We start from the raw sequence: 13450 nt of genomic DNA on the forward strand, positions 1-13450 counted from the left end.
TAATGCCCCAGAACTGTCCACTGAAAAACAGTTATAGTGGTAAATTTCACGGTATGTATATTTCGCCACGCCAAAATAAATTTTAAAACACGTACACGTTCAAACGTTATCAAGTTTTTTCAAAAACGGAGTCTGAAGACAGCTGCAAAGGACCCGCCCATCCACACGCACACCAAACATTTTCCAAAGCACGGGACACACTCACACACCTACCTGTTATTTTGCAGTTATGCGTAGATTTGCTTATTATTTCCCAAACCCGTTTAAAGGTGTTGATTTTCAGATTTTGCCATAATGACTACCTTTCAATCAGATAATAAAAGCAGCCAAACGCCTGTAAAAGCGTGCAGAATGGTTCACCATCTAGAAGTGGCCCTGACTTCTGGCTAGCTCGTCTTCCCAGGGACGAGGGGTGTCTGTCGTGCTTAAGTGCCAGCTCTCGGGTCCCCCGGATATTCTTTCACTGAAGGCACTCTTCCACCTGCTGTCTTCCTGGGAGATTCCCTGCCTTCCGCCTGCCCCCGGGCCCCCCCACCTCCAACCAATTCCTCTGCAGGTAACAGGTGGCTGCAGTTCTTCCCGCTGAATTCGAGAATCTCCGTCCCACCAGCCCAAGGGCTGATCCCCTCTAACCCCCCCAAGCTGTGCCTGGACCCCCTCCACGGGGCATCCATCACCGGGCCCCGGCCCTCTGGGGCAAACAGCGCTGACCGTGCACCCCAGTGTGGTCAGCACTCCTATGAGATCTCCTTTGCTCCCTTTACGAAGATTACAAAATTACATTTTCTAAGCCCTTCTGCTCTCCAAATGTACAACACCCGCACCCCAACCCTACCTCCATCCCCAGCTCTGGAATATGAAACCAAGCGAAGCCCCAAGATGGGCAGAAATGCAAACCATGGGGCCTCCCAAGGACGCCGTGCCGCTGGGAAGCACCCAGCTACGCCTTTCAACATCTAACACAGCACACAGTGGGGTATGAATGTGGATTCCAGCCTTGCCTCTGGTATCTTACAAGATGGCTCCCTGAATATAATTCCAAGGAAATTGAGGTTATTCTTGGGAGGGAGGGAGGGAGAGAGGGAAGGAAGAGCAGGCTTGGCCTGTTCTACGACTGAATTGCACTCACCGTTCCTTTGTGGCACAGAAACCGTAGGTCAAATCCAGGACCTTCCTGCAGACCAGAGGGAACTGTTCTCCCAGGAATATGAGCCTGGCCTCTTACCTCGTAATAATACCCCCCAAGTCTCCTGCACTGAGAATCAGCAAAGATGAGGACACAGGGACCCGGGCCCCCTGCCCGCCATCACTCTGCATCATTTAATTGACCGTGTATGTTTCCCAGCTCTGAGCTCCGAGAGCCCAGTCGTGCTTTTTCCAACCACAGGAAAAATCGTGAAGCTTCGTTTTCCTTAGATTTATCCTTTTGCCTTATTTTTGGAGTTTTCTAAAATTAAAATCCCAATGTCCAGACCCTGGCTATTTAAAAACAGGCAAGTTAACTTCCGCTGCAGAAAACGGCCCTTTAAATAATTTCCCTGGAGGCCCCGAGATTCCTAAAATGAAGCCATCTGAGGAAGCTGGGAGGTAGGAAAGGAAAGAGAGAGAAATGGTAATTGAGGAGATACTGCCCTCATTTTGCATCCTTGATTTTCCTTCCAGAATCTTCTGAGGCCTGTGATCAAAGGACCTCCCATTGCCACCGCCTCACCCTGTACCACCTCCCACAGCTGTGGGTCTAGGGAGGCCCACCTGAGTTTAGCAGCACTGCCCCCTCCTTGGAGTGACGCCACGGGAGCCCTATGCCCCACTGTGGGTAAGGAAGAGACCTTCCTGGCGTCTGACGTGAGTTGGTGTCATTATTTGGGGGCTCACTGCAGAAAGGCCCCCCAGGCTTCCCATCAAAACAGAATGTCACAGCCACAATGACATGGAGATCCCATTACTGAAATCAGTAGATCCAATGATTTGGGGAGTTCACAGATTTTTTTTTTTAAACATGAAGAAATATATACACATTTGCTAACTTTTGATTGTGCCAAGGAAGATATTTTTAAAACAACCACTTTCTACTAGCACTTTTTCAGAAGGAATGCTTTACCAATTAGATCTTCAGATTTACTTGAATTTTGTCTTTTAACACTTTCCTGGCAATTAAAACTATCTGAGAGTATTTGCTTTTTTGTCTAGCATATCTCCTGGGGACCTTGTCTTATTTCCAGCTTGTGTTCTAGTGCCTGGAAACGTGTCTGCCACGTTACTGTGCACAATAAATGCTTGTTGAATAAACAAAAGAAGAAGAAGAAGAAGAAGAAGAAGAAGAAGAAGAAGAAGAAGAAGCAGAAGAAGAAGAAGAAGAAGACGGCAGAGGAGGAGGGGGAGGAGGAGGAGGAATGCTTTGCATGCCCACACGTGCAGAAAGAGAAACTCTCAGAGTAAAGAAGAGCCTGTGAGTTAACAATGAACCTGGAGCTTTCTGAAAAAGCCAACCACTGTCGGAGAAGTCCTAATTTGGGGTACCAGCCCCCTCCCTTGGCAATGCGTGGGGACCTAGGCTACATCTCCGTCTAGCAAAGATGATGAGTGGGTTTGAGGGCCCGAAGTTCTGCTGTGAACTTCTCCAGGAAATGTACATAAGAATGAATCAACTCCCCCGAAAGTCATCCCCTCCCTGGAGAAAGAGCAGAAACATGAAAGACTAGTGACCAAAACGTGATGCCCATTCCTTACCCACCGCTCACCGCCCACCAGTGTGGGTTTCCAAGGTCGGCTTAAGTCTGAAGCTTCTGATTCCGTCTCGGTGGAGATAGAGGCCTGTCCCGGGGGGGGGGGGGGGGGGGGCTAGCACTGTGGTGTGATCTGCTCCAGCATCAGCATGGAAGGAAGTGCACCTGCTTTCCTCCTACCATAAGGCCCAAGTCACTTCAAATGCCCCCCTCAAAAGACCCCGGAAGGCATCTCTAGACCCCAAGTCTGCAAAACTTTGGGGGCTCAGTGGAGAGCAATAGCAGACCTGCAGAATGGAGAAATGGACGCCTTCGTTCTGATAAAGACGCTGACGCCCCAGCTTTGTGCCAGGCGGGGAGCCCCATCGTCACTCCAAAGCAATTTGTAAGGGATTGGAGGCCCTTGAAAGGGGGACGCACCGGTGACCAGGGTTGTATAATCCTGGCCTCTTAGTCACAGCTGACTTTTTTTCACAAATGCACCTTCCGAGCATAGGCACTGTCCAATTTATATTCTAACAGGAGGAAGGACAGGGCCCCTTGGGAGCTTGGCATGAGCGGCAAGAATCAATCTCCCTTCTCCCTGCAAATATTCGCCCACCTGAATGTGTGCTTCTGAGGATGAAGGAGGAACCTGACGACCGGGAAATAAGACATGAAGATAAAGCTCTTTTTAAAAGGGGAACAAGGAAGTGAACAGGCCGTTAGAAAAGGACTAAAGACATAAATGCAAATGGCCAACAAACCGATCTAAAATATTTAGCACCACTGGTAACTTTTTTTTTTTTTTTTGAGGGGGTTGGGCGGGGAGAGAAATCAAACAGGGGAGGGGCCGAGAAACAGAGAGGGTCCCAAGCAGACTCTGAGCTGACAGCATGGAGCCAGACGCGGGGCTCCAACTCATAACATGACCTGAGCCAAAATCAAGAGACGGTGGTCACCCGACCAACGGAGCCACCCAGAGGCCCTACCAGTGGTAACTTTTTAAAAAATGTAAATCGGGGCGCCTGGGTGGCGCAGTCGGTTAAGCGTCCGACTTCAGCCGGGTCACGATCTCGCGGTCCGTGAGTTCGAGCCCCGCGTCAGGCTCTGAGCTGATGGCTCAGAGCCTGGAGCCTGTTTCCGATTCTGTGTCTCCCTCTCTCTCTGCCCCTCTCCCCCGTTCATGCTCTGTCTCTCTCTGTCCCAAAGATAAATAAACGTTGAAAAAAAAAATTTTAAAAAAAAATAAAAATAAAAAAATAAAAAATGTAAATCGATACAGTGAGTTACCATGTTTAGTACATCCTGCCTGCAAAATAATGTTACAATAGATCTTGTTTCCTGGGGTCTGAGGAAATCACCCCACAGCAGGAATAGAAACAATTACAGTCTTTCTGGAAGTCAGTTTTTCTCTACAGAGCAAACCTCAGAAACATGCCTATGCTTTGACTCCATGGTTTCATGTGCACAAATGTATTCTAGGAAATAATAAAGAACACACAAGATGTCTTTATGTAAGGGTGTTCCCTAAATATCCAACAACAGGGAATTGTTTAAATCAGCTATGGTATACCTAAGTAATGGAACAGGGGAAGCTTACATGATATGGTAGCTGTGTATTTGTTGAAATGGAAAACAGCTAAGTTGTTAAGTTGTAAAAGAGTTTCAAAAATAGTAAGCTTACATTTTTTTTTTTTTGGTTAACCCATTATTTCAATCAATAAATATTACTAAGCAAGAAGAATGCATCAAAGATCAAGATAGATAGTTCCTTGGTCTTCTAAAGATTGCGTTTACCAGGGCGAGGTGGGGGAGGGGGGTGTCTGCGGGTTGGATAACAAAAAATAACTAAGTCGGTGAGACAATTATAGTATGAGAACTGCTATACAGGAGATTAGAGTAGGTGACATAGGGGGCCTGGGTGGCTCAGTTGGTTTGAGCATCTGACTCTTGATTTCGGTTCAGGTCATGATCCTGTGGTTGTGACATTGAGCCCTGAGTCGGGCTCCTGGCTCACAGCTCAGAACCTGCTTAAGATTCTCTCTCTCTCTCTCTCTCTCTCTCTCTGCCCCTCTCCCCTGCTCATGCACACTCTCTCCAAGATAAATAATAATAATAATAATAATAAAGTAGGTGACATAATAGAGATCTTTCTGAATTTTATACTGAGATGTGAATAACGAGAAGGAGGAAGCAATGAGAGTGTTCCAGACATAGAAAACAGCTCGTGCAAAGGTCTTAAGGCAAGATGGAGCTTTAGATGACATGTTTAGATACAGCCGGGACCTGTGGCTAAAGCAAAGCGAAAGAGAGGCAGAGTGGTAGGTGAGGCCAGAGAGGGGCTAGGGGCTGGATCATGTGGGGTTTGATAAACCAGGGTGAGGAGCTGGGATTTTATTCTATGTGCTATGGGAAGACACTGTAGGGCTCAAGCGGGAGGTATGATCTCATTAATGTCACTAAACGTCACTCTGGCCACCGTGTGAAAGAATGGATTTAAGAGCACAAAGAATGGAGGCAGGGACACCAGTCACTGGAGCCGCCGCAATCATCCAAGCCAGGCTTAAGGCAGGAGGTGGATGTGGAGAGAAATGGACGCAGTCAGGATTTATTTTGGAGCGAGTACCAACTGTATTTGCCAGTGGGCGGATGACTCCAAGGACTTCCCCCTCTTTCCTCCTGTTCCCCCTCGGATTCTCCCAGCTCTACACCCAGTCCTGTCCTGCCAAGGATCATCGTTACCTCCCGCCTTTGGCTTCTGTGGGGTTCCTTGCCCCATAAACAAAATCTCCCTTTCCTCAACCTACCTCAGGCTGGTCTTCACTTCTAGCAACCCTGACTGAGGCCATCGAACACCTGCTGGGTTCCAATCCTCCCGACAGCCCTTCAAGGACACTGCTTGTGTCCCCGGCACTGGACACAAGCAAAGCTCAGAGAGGTGAGGCAGCCTGCCCCTCTGCCAGCAAGGATTCAAACCCAGGTCTTTCAGGGTCCAGGGCCAGCACATCCTCCTCTGTGCCACGCTGGATGACCAAGATGTACCCCGGTTGCTGGCTGACTACCAAATACCACTAGCTGTGCCCTGAAATCTCAGCTCCTCTGTTCCCCCAAAGGAGAACAATGGCTGCCGGCCGACATTAATTTCCCGGCCTCCCTTGCAGCTAGGTGTGGATGTGCTCCTTTCTCCAGTGAAATATTAGGGGAAATGACGATGCAAACAGAAACTTGCTTCCTCCACCCGCTTTCCCCTCCCTGCAGGCAGCAAGCCAGGCTTGGCGGGAAGCCACCTTCAATTATGCAGATCACAATAAGGCTTTGGGGGATTGTGGAACAATGACTTGGAAGGAAGCTGAAGCCCTTGAATGGCCACACAGAGCTGAGTCTGCCCCCAGCCTGCAAAGCCCACGTGAACCTTTCCATGAGACAGAAAGCATATAAGCTTTAATCTTTAAGTGATCCTACTGTCAGGTCTCTTTGTACAGCAGTCCTGCCTTACCTTAACCGATGCATCACCTCAACGTGATCTACATATTTTAAATACCAGCGACCTCTCTTGTTAAACAGTCATTGAGCCCCTCAATCAATACTTCTAGAAAATGCACAGATCCTTGAGTTTCCCCACTTCTGTCCATGGCTGAATTTCTCCAGTCTGTGCACTCAAGTCAATGCCTCATGCTCTCCGAAGAGTACCTTTCAAACCCAGTTTGAGTTGGAAACCAAAATTAATAAGACCTACATCGCCATGCACAAGAAACAAATTTTTTACATATTATTTATAAACAAATATTTGAAGTATTGTATTCTTTCTTAATAAATGCTCAACAATTGAAAGCAAAATTTAAAAGTCATGCATTCTAATATTAAATCTGCTAGAAAAAAGAGAGTTTTTGTTTGTTTGTTTGTTTGTTTGTTTGTTTTGTTTTGTTTTGAACTGGGCTCCTTCCAGAGAGTCCAGCTCTTGGGGGAACGTGGGATCTGGTCTTCAAATGTTAATGAATCATTTTACTTTTCAAAATTGTGGTGGGTTAGTCAGCGCGCAAGACAAAAACCCTGGTTGATCACGATGAGAATTTATTTATGTCAGCCAGTGAGTTTCTTCCCAAAGGGTCCAAATGGGGAAAGGACAGTAAGAAAAAGGGGGGCCACATGCTTAGTGGGAAATGTACCGGTTTGGGACTCGGATGGGTATGGATCCCAATCCTGACTCGACTCTGTGCTCATTAACTCATTTAACTTCTTTGAACCTCAGTTCCCTATAAAATATCAGTACTTATACCCACCTCATAGAGTGTCATGGGGACTAAGGAAGCATCCATAACACAGACAGAATGTTCTGGCAGGCTCGGCCCTCGGGAAACGACCGCAAAGCAAAACCCAAGCTCATCCTGCGTCGAGATGAGGAACTCAGCAAGCCTGGCCCCTTTGCCAAGTCGCCATGAAGGAACACGGCATGCCAGCTGGCCTCAAGGTTTCTAAATTGTCAAGGACGGGCTGCTGTGGGTGCTGTTGTGGGGCGGGCACATATGCTCACTGACCACATCCCAGCGTTGTCCTGCAGCTGTGGCTGCCCAAACCTTCCAAGTATCCTCGTGGCTAAACCAGCCAGCAAAGCACAGTCAAGGCCTCATGGAAAAGTCTGCTTTCCAGTCACCTTATTCTGCTGTCCAAAGTCATGAACAACAACGAGGGAAGGCCCCGTTTGCCTTCTACTCCTGAAGCCGATCATTCACTTTTTAACCAAAACAAGCAAAATCAAAACAAAACAAAAATCATGCATTTGCCTTCATTATGGTCCTCACCATTAGAAAACAAATGACTGGTGTCTGGGAAAGAGGCTAAAGAGAGACAATGGATTAATTAGGTCTTTTTTGTAATGGGCACAGGTACTGGGTTTTTAGCTTAAACAGATGTACATAATATCAAATATGGAAAAGCAAGTAATTTCCTCCGTATAGTTTTGAGGCTCCCCTCCCCCCATGCTGAGACCATGATGGTTGGTCTGATGGCCATCACCCCCACTCTTTTCAAGCTTCTCCTCATGACTCCCCAGCCTCTGCACTGAGCACCCACCGTCTCCAGCACCTCGATACCCCTCCATCTCCCAATGAAGCAGCCAGGTGTTCAATCAGCCACTGCTTCCATATGTGTTCTTAGCCCCTTGACTCATGCTCTCGATAACGTCATGCCAAGATTATTAGGGTCTTCTAGCTGGTCTCCACCTCCTGTTTCTCCAAACCATCTTCCACTGGCCTACCGAAAGTGCAGCTTCATTTACGTCATTCCCCCCACTCAATAACCTTCAACGTCTCCCTGTTGCTCATTCCGCAACCAAGATTTTCCACCATATGGCGCTAACCTGTCTTCTCAATCACATCTCTCCTCCAGCACCCACATTCCAACCAGACTTCATCACTCACTCCTTACTGAACTTGCCCACCTCTTGCCATCTCCATGCCTTTTTCATGTGATTCCTCTGCCTGGAGTCCTCAGCCTCCTTGCCATTCATTCACACCCCGAACTCAGAGCTAACCATCAGAGACCATCTCAAAGGATACGTCTTCCATAAGGACTTTCTCCATCCCTCCAACCTAACTTCTAAATCTCATGACATTGTATTTGCACTTTTCTTCTGTCTCTTGTTCCCCTCTACCTTACAGTCAACTCCTAAACGCTTCTGAGCACCGTCTGGTTGGAAGGGAAGGCCGGGAGACTGGGCTTAAACCCCTACTTGAGAAAGCACTGGTTTTACTAGAATTACATGGGAAGGGAGAAGGTCAGACAGAGCGGCTCAGGCACAAACAACCCTTCCCCCCCCCCCCCCCCCCCGCCATGCCACACAGCTACTGAAGCCTTCTTGGCCTTCTTTTCTTTCTCCCACTGGTCTGCAAGTGCCTTTTTTTTTTTTTTAAGTTTATTTCTTTTGAGAGAGAGCGTGCATGCAAGCTGGGGAGGGGCAGAGAGAGAGGAAGAGAGAGAATCCCAAGCAGGCTCCACGCTGTCAGTGTGGAGCCCGACGCAAGGCTCAAACTCATGAACCATGATATCGTGACCTGAGCGGAAATCAAGAGTCCACTGCTTAACCAACTGAGCCACAGGCGCCCCTGGACTGCAAGCGGCTTACGGGTAGAGGCTGTGTTCTCTGAGGGGACACCTGCTTCAGGGTCGAGCACAAACACCAGCATCCTGACACCAAGAGGGTTGGGATCGTAAGAGCAGACACGCCCCTGGGACGCGTCCAGCCTGTGCAGCTTCTTCGGTGCAAAACAAGCAGGTCCCCAGCACCCAGTCCCTCCTGGCGTCTCACCGAGCCCAAGCGGGGGACAGTCTTTCCCTCTTCCTCTAACAGGCTTCTGTGAGAGCTTGTGTCCCGCTCCTCCTTGAAGCTGCCCTTTTCCTTTTGAACCTACCTTTACCCAGAAAAACATACCGGCGTGGCCCCCAATCCAAAGAGACAGCCCCCGATGCCAGCCCCGAGTGAAGGGTCCCGCCAATGCACTCCACGTTGTTTTGTCAGCTGGGAAGAAATCCGTCACTTTCCCCAGGAATCCACCTTCTGAGGGTGTGCTCTCGGCCAGCAGGCGCCACCCTGTATTTGAAACAGCCAGAGACAGCAGATCAGCCCACACGCTGGTAGCACCGGTGGGTGTGGTGCCTCGTTCCACCAGCTGGAGCCCCAAGGGCTGGACTGATCACTGTGCCCTTCTCGGCAGGCTAACGCTCTCCCCATGGAGTAAGGGCTTCCAGAAGCAGCCTGAAGATACATCCAGCCACTGCACATATCCCTAACCTAAAAAAAAAAAAGAAAGAGAGAGAGAGACAGAGAGAGAGAGAGAGAGAGAGGCCAAGAAAGGGTGGAAGCCACAGCTCTCCCGTTTGCCTACAAAAATGTGAGGCCAGGGCTCATGAGTTCAAGCCCCGAGTCAGGATACCTGTGCGGACAGCTCAGAACCTGGAGCCTGCTTCGGATTCTGTAACTGTTTTTCTCTGCCTCTCCCCTGCTCTCTCTCTCTCTCTCTCAAAACATAAACATGAAAAAAATAACAAAAATAAATGTGAGGCCAGATTTTAACCTCTCCCTTGGCAACTCTGCATATGGGACAAGAGAGGAGCTGATACAGACATCACTCTTGTACTGCATTCCATACTCACTTCCCCTACCCCTGTTTCTTAATGGCCTTACTTTTTTTTTTTTCTTTTTTTTTAACACTTGAGCCCAGGTTAGCCTGTTTCCTGTTCATATTTGTAAGGAATCCAGGCCCTCGGCAGTAAAGAAAGACAAGCATCCCCTGGAGCTTTATATTAGGAATGTTTCTAGAGTGTTGGTGGAAAGCATGTACATTTGTTAATTTGCACCCTAAACACACCCCATGGCCTCATTTAACTCTGAGTGCTCATGTGTGTCTTGTAACTACCTACGCATGGTTCCAACTTAATCAAGTACTTAATGAGCAGCATTAATATTCGTTGTCATCTCCATGGGAGCCTACGCTCATCAAGGTAAATATCTGTGGGCTGTATCCACAGTCTGTGGTTGAACTAAGAATTGTCTGTCCTCATCCAGACAGCCAACTCTTTGTCCCCCAAGATGGGAAAACCCTGCTGGGTACTTTCCGAAGGTTTCTTTGTAAAAACGAGATACTTCCACTTACGGATCTTTTGCAGATGCCAAGCGATTTGGAAGAGCGGTAAGAAATCCATTATCTGGGTGGTAGTCATTCAGGGAATCTCGTGGCATGCCTCTTAAGTGCCGGACACTGGGGGTGCGATGATGACCTACCCTCATGGTGCCTACAGTATGGTGGGAGACACCTACATTTATGGAAAGGTCACCCTAAGGAATAGGTGAGATCAGCGTTTGGCAGGAAACGCGTGGGGTGCTGGGGGAGCCATTCCCCAAAGGAGAGATATTGGAGCTGAGCTGAAAGATGAAACGTGGGGAGAAATTAGTTCTTCAACGGCTATTAGGGCCGGAGCACGCATTTGCACACAAGTGCGCACGCACACCCACATCGAGTACAACTCCTCTATTTATAGCGGGAGAAAGGGGGCCCAGCCAGAGCTAATTATAGAAACCGGCGATCCCAATATCTAATCCCTTCCTGCTAAATCACATGGATTTTATTTACATCCCAACCATAGATTATTTCAATACCTTTGGCCAATAAAACGCAGAATATTGAGTTAAAACCACATCCCTCAAGACCACAAGCATAAATAACGATCGTGTTTTAACGTGGATGGAACCTTTTCATTTTGCAAATCCAAGTTCTCATATCAAAATCCAAGCCAGTTTGTTTTCTGTACGAACGGGAAGGTCATAACCCTGTCTGAAACGCACTGGCAAAAATCTCTCTAACCGTGCAATGCTAATTTGGGCGTGAGCTGTGTGTTGAGGCTGACTTCATGGCCCAGCTGGGGTTTCAGATTCGCACATGGCGATTGGGTGGCTCTCTACCGTTGCACTGCAAGGGTCTCTCCCTGGACTCCGGAAGCCTCCGGAGATTTACCGCTGTTATCGCCAGTGCGTGCCTGCGTTGCCGCAGGGTGAAACATCCTTTTGAAAAGCCCGTGAGAATCCACTTGCAGTCTGTGCGTTTGCCTGTAAGAGCGCAGGGCAGGGACTGGAAGGAAGCACAGAGGAGCCCACACTGACCCGAGGTTACCCCTGGGGAGCTGCTGCAGTGGGGAGGGGATATGACACACGGCCTGCTTTTCACTCTAGATATGCCCGAGTGGTGTAAAACTGTACACAAGAACGTGTTTGTGCATTGCACATTGAATGCATACGTATGCATTTTTTAAAAGAAAAAGCTTAGCCTAACATCTCAATAGAACAAAGGTGCGTCTCCGCAGAGACAAGCGTTTCTTCTGGATGTGACGGTCTATTCCAGAAACCTCAGAGCAACTCCCCCGCTGACCGGCACAGAGCTGAGGGTGGAAAACGTGCATTCCGCAGCATCCCCGAGGGAAATTCGGAAAGTTGGAGGCGCCTCGAGGGTCGCCGCACTTGCCGCCCGCGCCCCCGTTACCGGTGCATTCCCGCAAGCCTTGACTTTACCGCGTGCGCACCCCCCACCCACCCAGCGGGTGCGGGTGCCGCTGCCGGAGGGTGCGGCCGCTGCCGGGGCGGGGCCGGCCGAGCACGCGCCCCCACCTCCTCTCCCGCCCGCGCTCGCCCCCCGCCCGTGCCCGGGGCGCCCGGCCCGCCCCCTCCCCTAGCGCGCAAACGAACCTCTCGACGCCGCGCGCGGCGGCGGCGGCGGGCGGGGGCCGGGCGAGGGAGGGGGCGGGCCCGAGCAGCCCCGACTCCGCAGTTGTCTCCCGAGCGCGGGCTGCGCCGCCCGAGCCGCTGGGCTGGGGAAGCGCGAGCGGTTGGCTCCCGGGCCGGCTCCTCCAGGCGCTCGCAGGCATGCAGCCCGGGAGCAGGCGGCGCGCCCCGGGCCGGTGCTGAGCCGGCCGGGGCGGCGGGGACCAGCGCCTGCCGAGCCCCTCCCACCTTGCCCCGGGCCCCGCGAGCTGCGCTCCGGAACCCCCTCTTCGCCCGCAGCCCCGCCAGCGCCACCCCCCCACCCCCCGCGGGCCGCAGGGGCTCATGCAGCCGCCAAGGTAAGCGCGGGCCGGGAGCGGGGCGGACCCGGCCCTGACATCCCCGAGGCGCCGCCGGCACTTGCGGGTCCTCTCCAGCCCCGCGTCTCTTCTTGCTCCCGTCTTGTCCACAGTTGGAGCTTTGCTGCGCCTCGATCGCTTTAGCTCTTGGCAGCAGTAAAGTTTTTGTGGTTTAGTATTTGCTCTTTTTTCCTAAAATGCTCTCCCCGGGCAGCCGGCAGCGCGCGTGCTTGGACAGACCCGGCGAGCGTCTCTTCCACCGTGCGCGGGCTGGGAGCTCCCTTTCTCCGGCGCGGTCACCGCCCGGCCCGCGCACCCTGGGATGTCCCGCCGTGAACCCCCATTGGCCCGACTCACCCGGGTCCCCCTCCTCCAGCTCCGCGCCTGGCTGCCTAGGCCAGCTGCAGAGCCGCGGGACAAGCGCCGGCCCCCGGGGGGGAGGGGGGGCGTCGGTGCTGCACCTTCTGGGCTCGGGTCCCAGCGGTCCTTTGAACTGGGAGCATCTGTATGCGGGACTTGGGTTCAGTGCTAAGGGATCGGACTTCCGAGTGGCCCCGGCGTTCCTAAGTGGAGGGGTGGGCCCGACGGGCGGGGCACAGAGACGATTCCGCGCCCGGCTCGAGCCGTGGCTCACGCCGGAGAACTAGCTGAAACAGGGGGACAGGTGTATTTAGGGGGAGGACCGACGTGTGTCGGAGCGGGGGGCGGGGAGGGGCGCTCAGTTGCAATTCTTGATTGCATCCTGTTAATGTAATTGCATTAGATTTGCTCCGGGGCAGAATCAATTCCCCCAAATTGAGATTTTTAATGGGAGCCTGCGAGTTGCTATTATGTATGTGGTTTCGGAAGGCGTTGGGTTGTATTTATTTTACAATTCGGGTGTCTCGAGGGCGGAGTAGGGGAAATCGCGCCATCTAGCGGAAATGGTAAGCCGCGCGTTCCTTTTCGCCGCGAAGTTGGGTGTTTTCAAAGTACGGGACCCCAGCGCCAGGTAGAGAGGGGGCTGAGTCCTCCTAGGAAGGGTGGTTATCCTAGTTATCCGTGTGTCTACAGTCTGCGTGAGCGGGAGCGCCCCGACACCCCCAGCTCAGTGCGCCAAGCTCAAGGGACAGAATTACAGGTTGTACCGAGTGGCA

At 51.1% G+C, this 13450-nt stretch overlaps 1 protein-coding gene and 1 long non-coding RNA gene across 2 annotated transcripts in view; one reads left to right on the forward strand and one right to left on the reverse strand.

Annotated features, from left to right (window-relative positions):
• Positions 1 to 12740, reverse strand: part of LOC147580411 (uncharacterized) — a 126590-nt gene extending 113850 nt beyond the window's left edge. Inside the window, exons 1-2 of the long non-coding RNA XR_015252884.1 lie at positions 12672 to 12740; positions 9136 to 9294 (exon numbers count right to left, since the gene is read on the reverse strand). This is a non-coding gene — a long non-coding RNA (uncharacterized LOC147580411). The remainder of the gene's footprint in view (positions 1 to 9135; positions 9295 to 12671) is intronic.
• The window catches only part of RGMA (repulsive guidance molecule BMP co-receptor a), a 46804-nt gene continuing 45388 nt past the window's right edge, over positions 12035 to 13450 (forward strand). Inside the window, exon 1 of the mRNA XM_086711471.1 lies at positions 12035 to 12314. Coding sequence (XP_086567597.1) covers positions 12301 to 12314 — 14 coding nt within the window. The 5' untranslated portion in view covers positions 12035 to 12300. The remainder of the gene's footprint in view (positions 12315 to 13450) is intronic.

The sequence above is a fragment of the Puma concolor genome, chromosome B3 (assembly GCF_028749965.1).
Source record: "Puma concolor isolate L17-30 chromosome B3, mPumCon1.1.hap2, whole genome shotgun sequence".
Classification (NCBI taxonomy): Eukaryota; Metazoa; Chordata; class Mammalia; order Carnivora; family Felidae; genus Puma; species Puma concolor.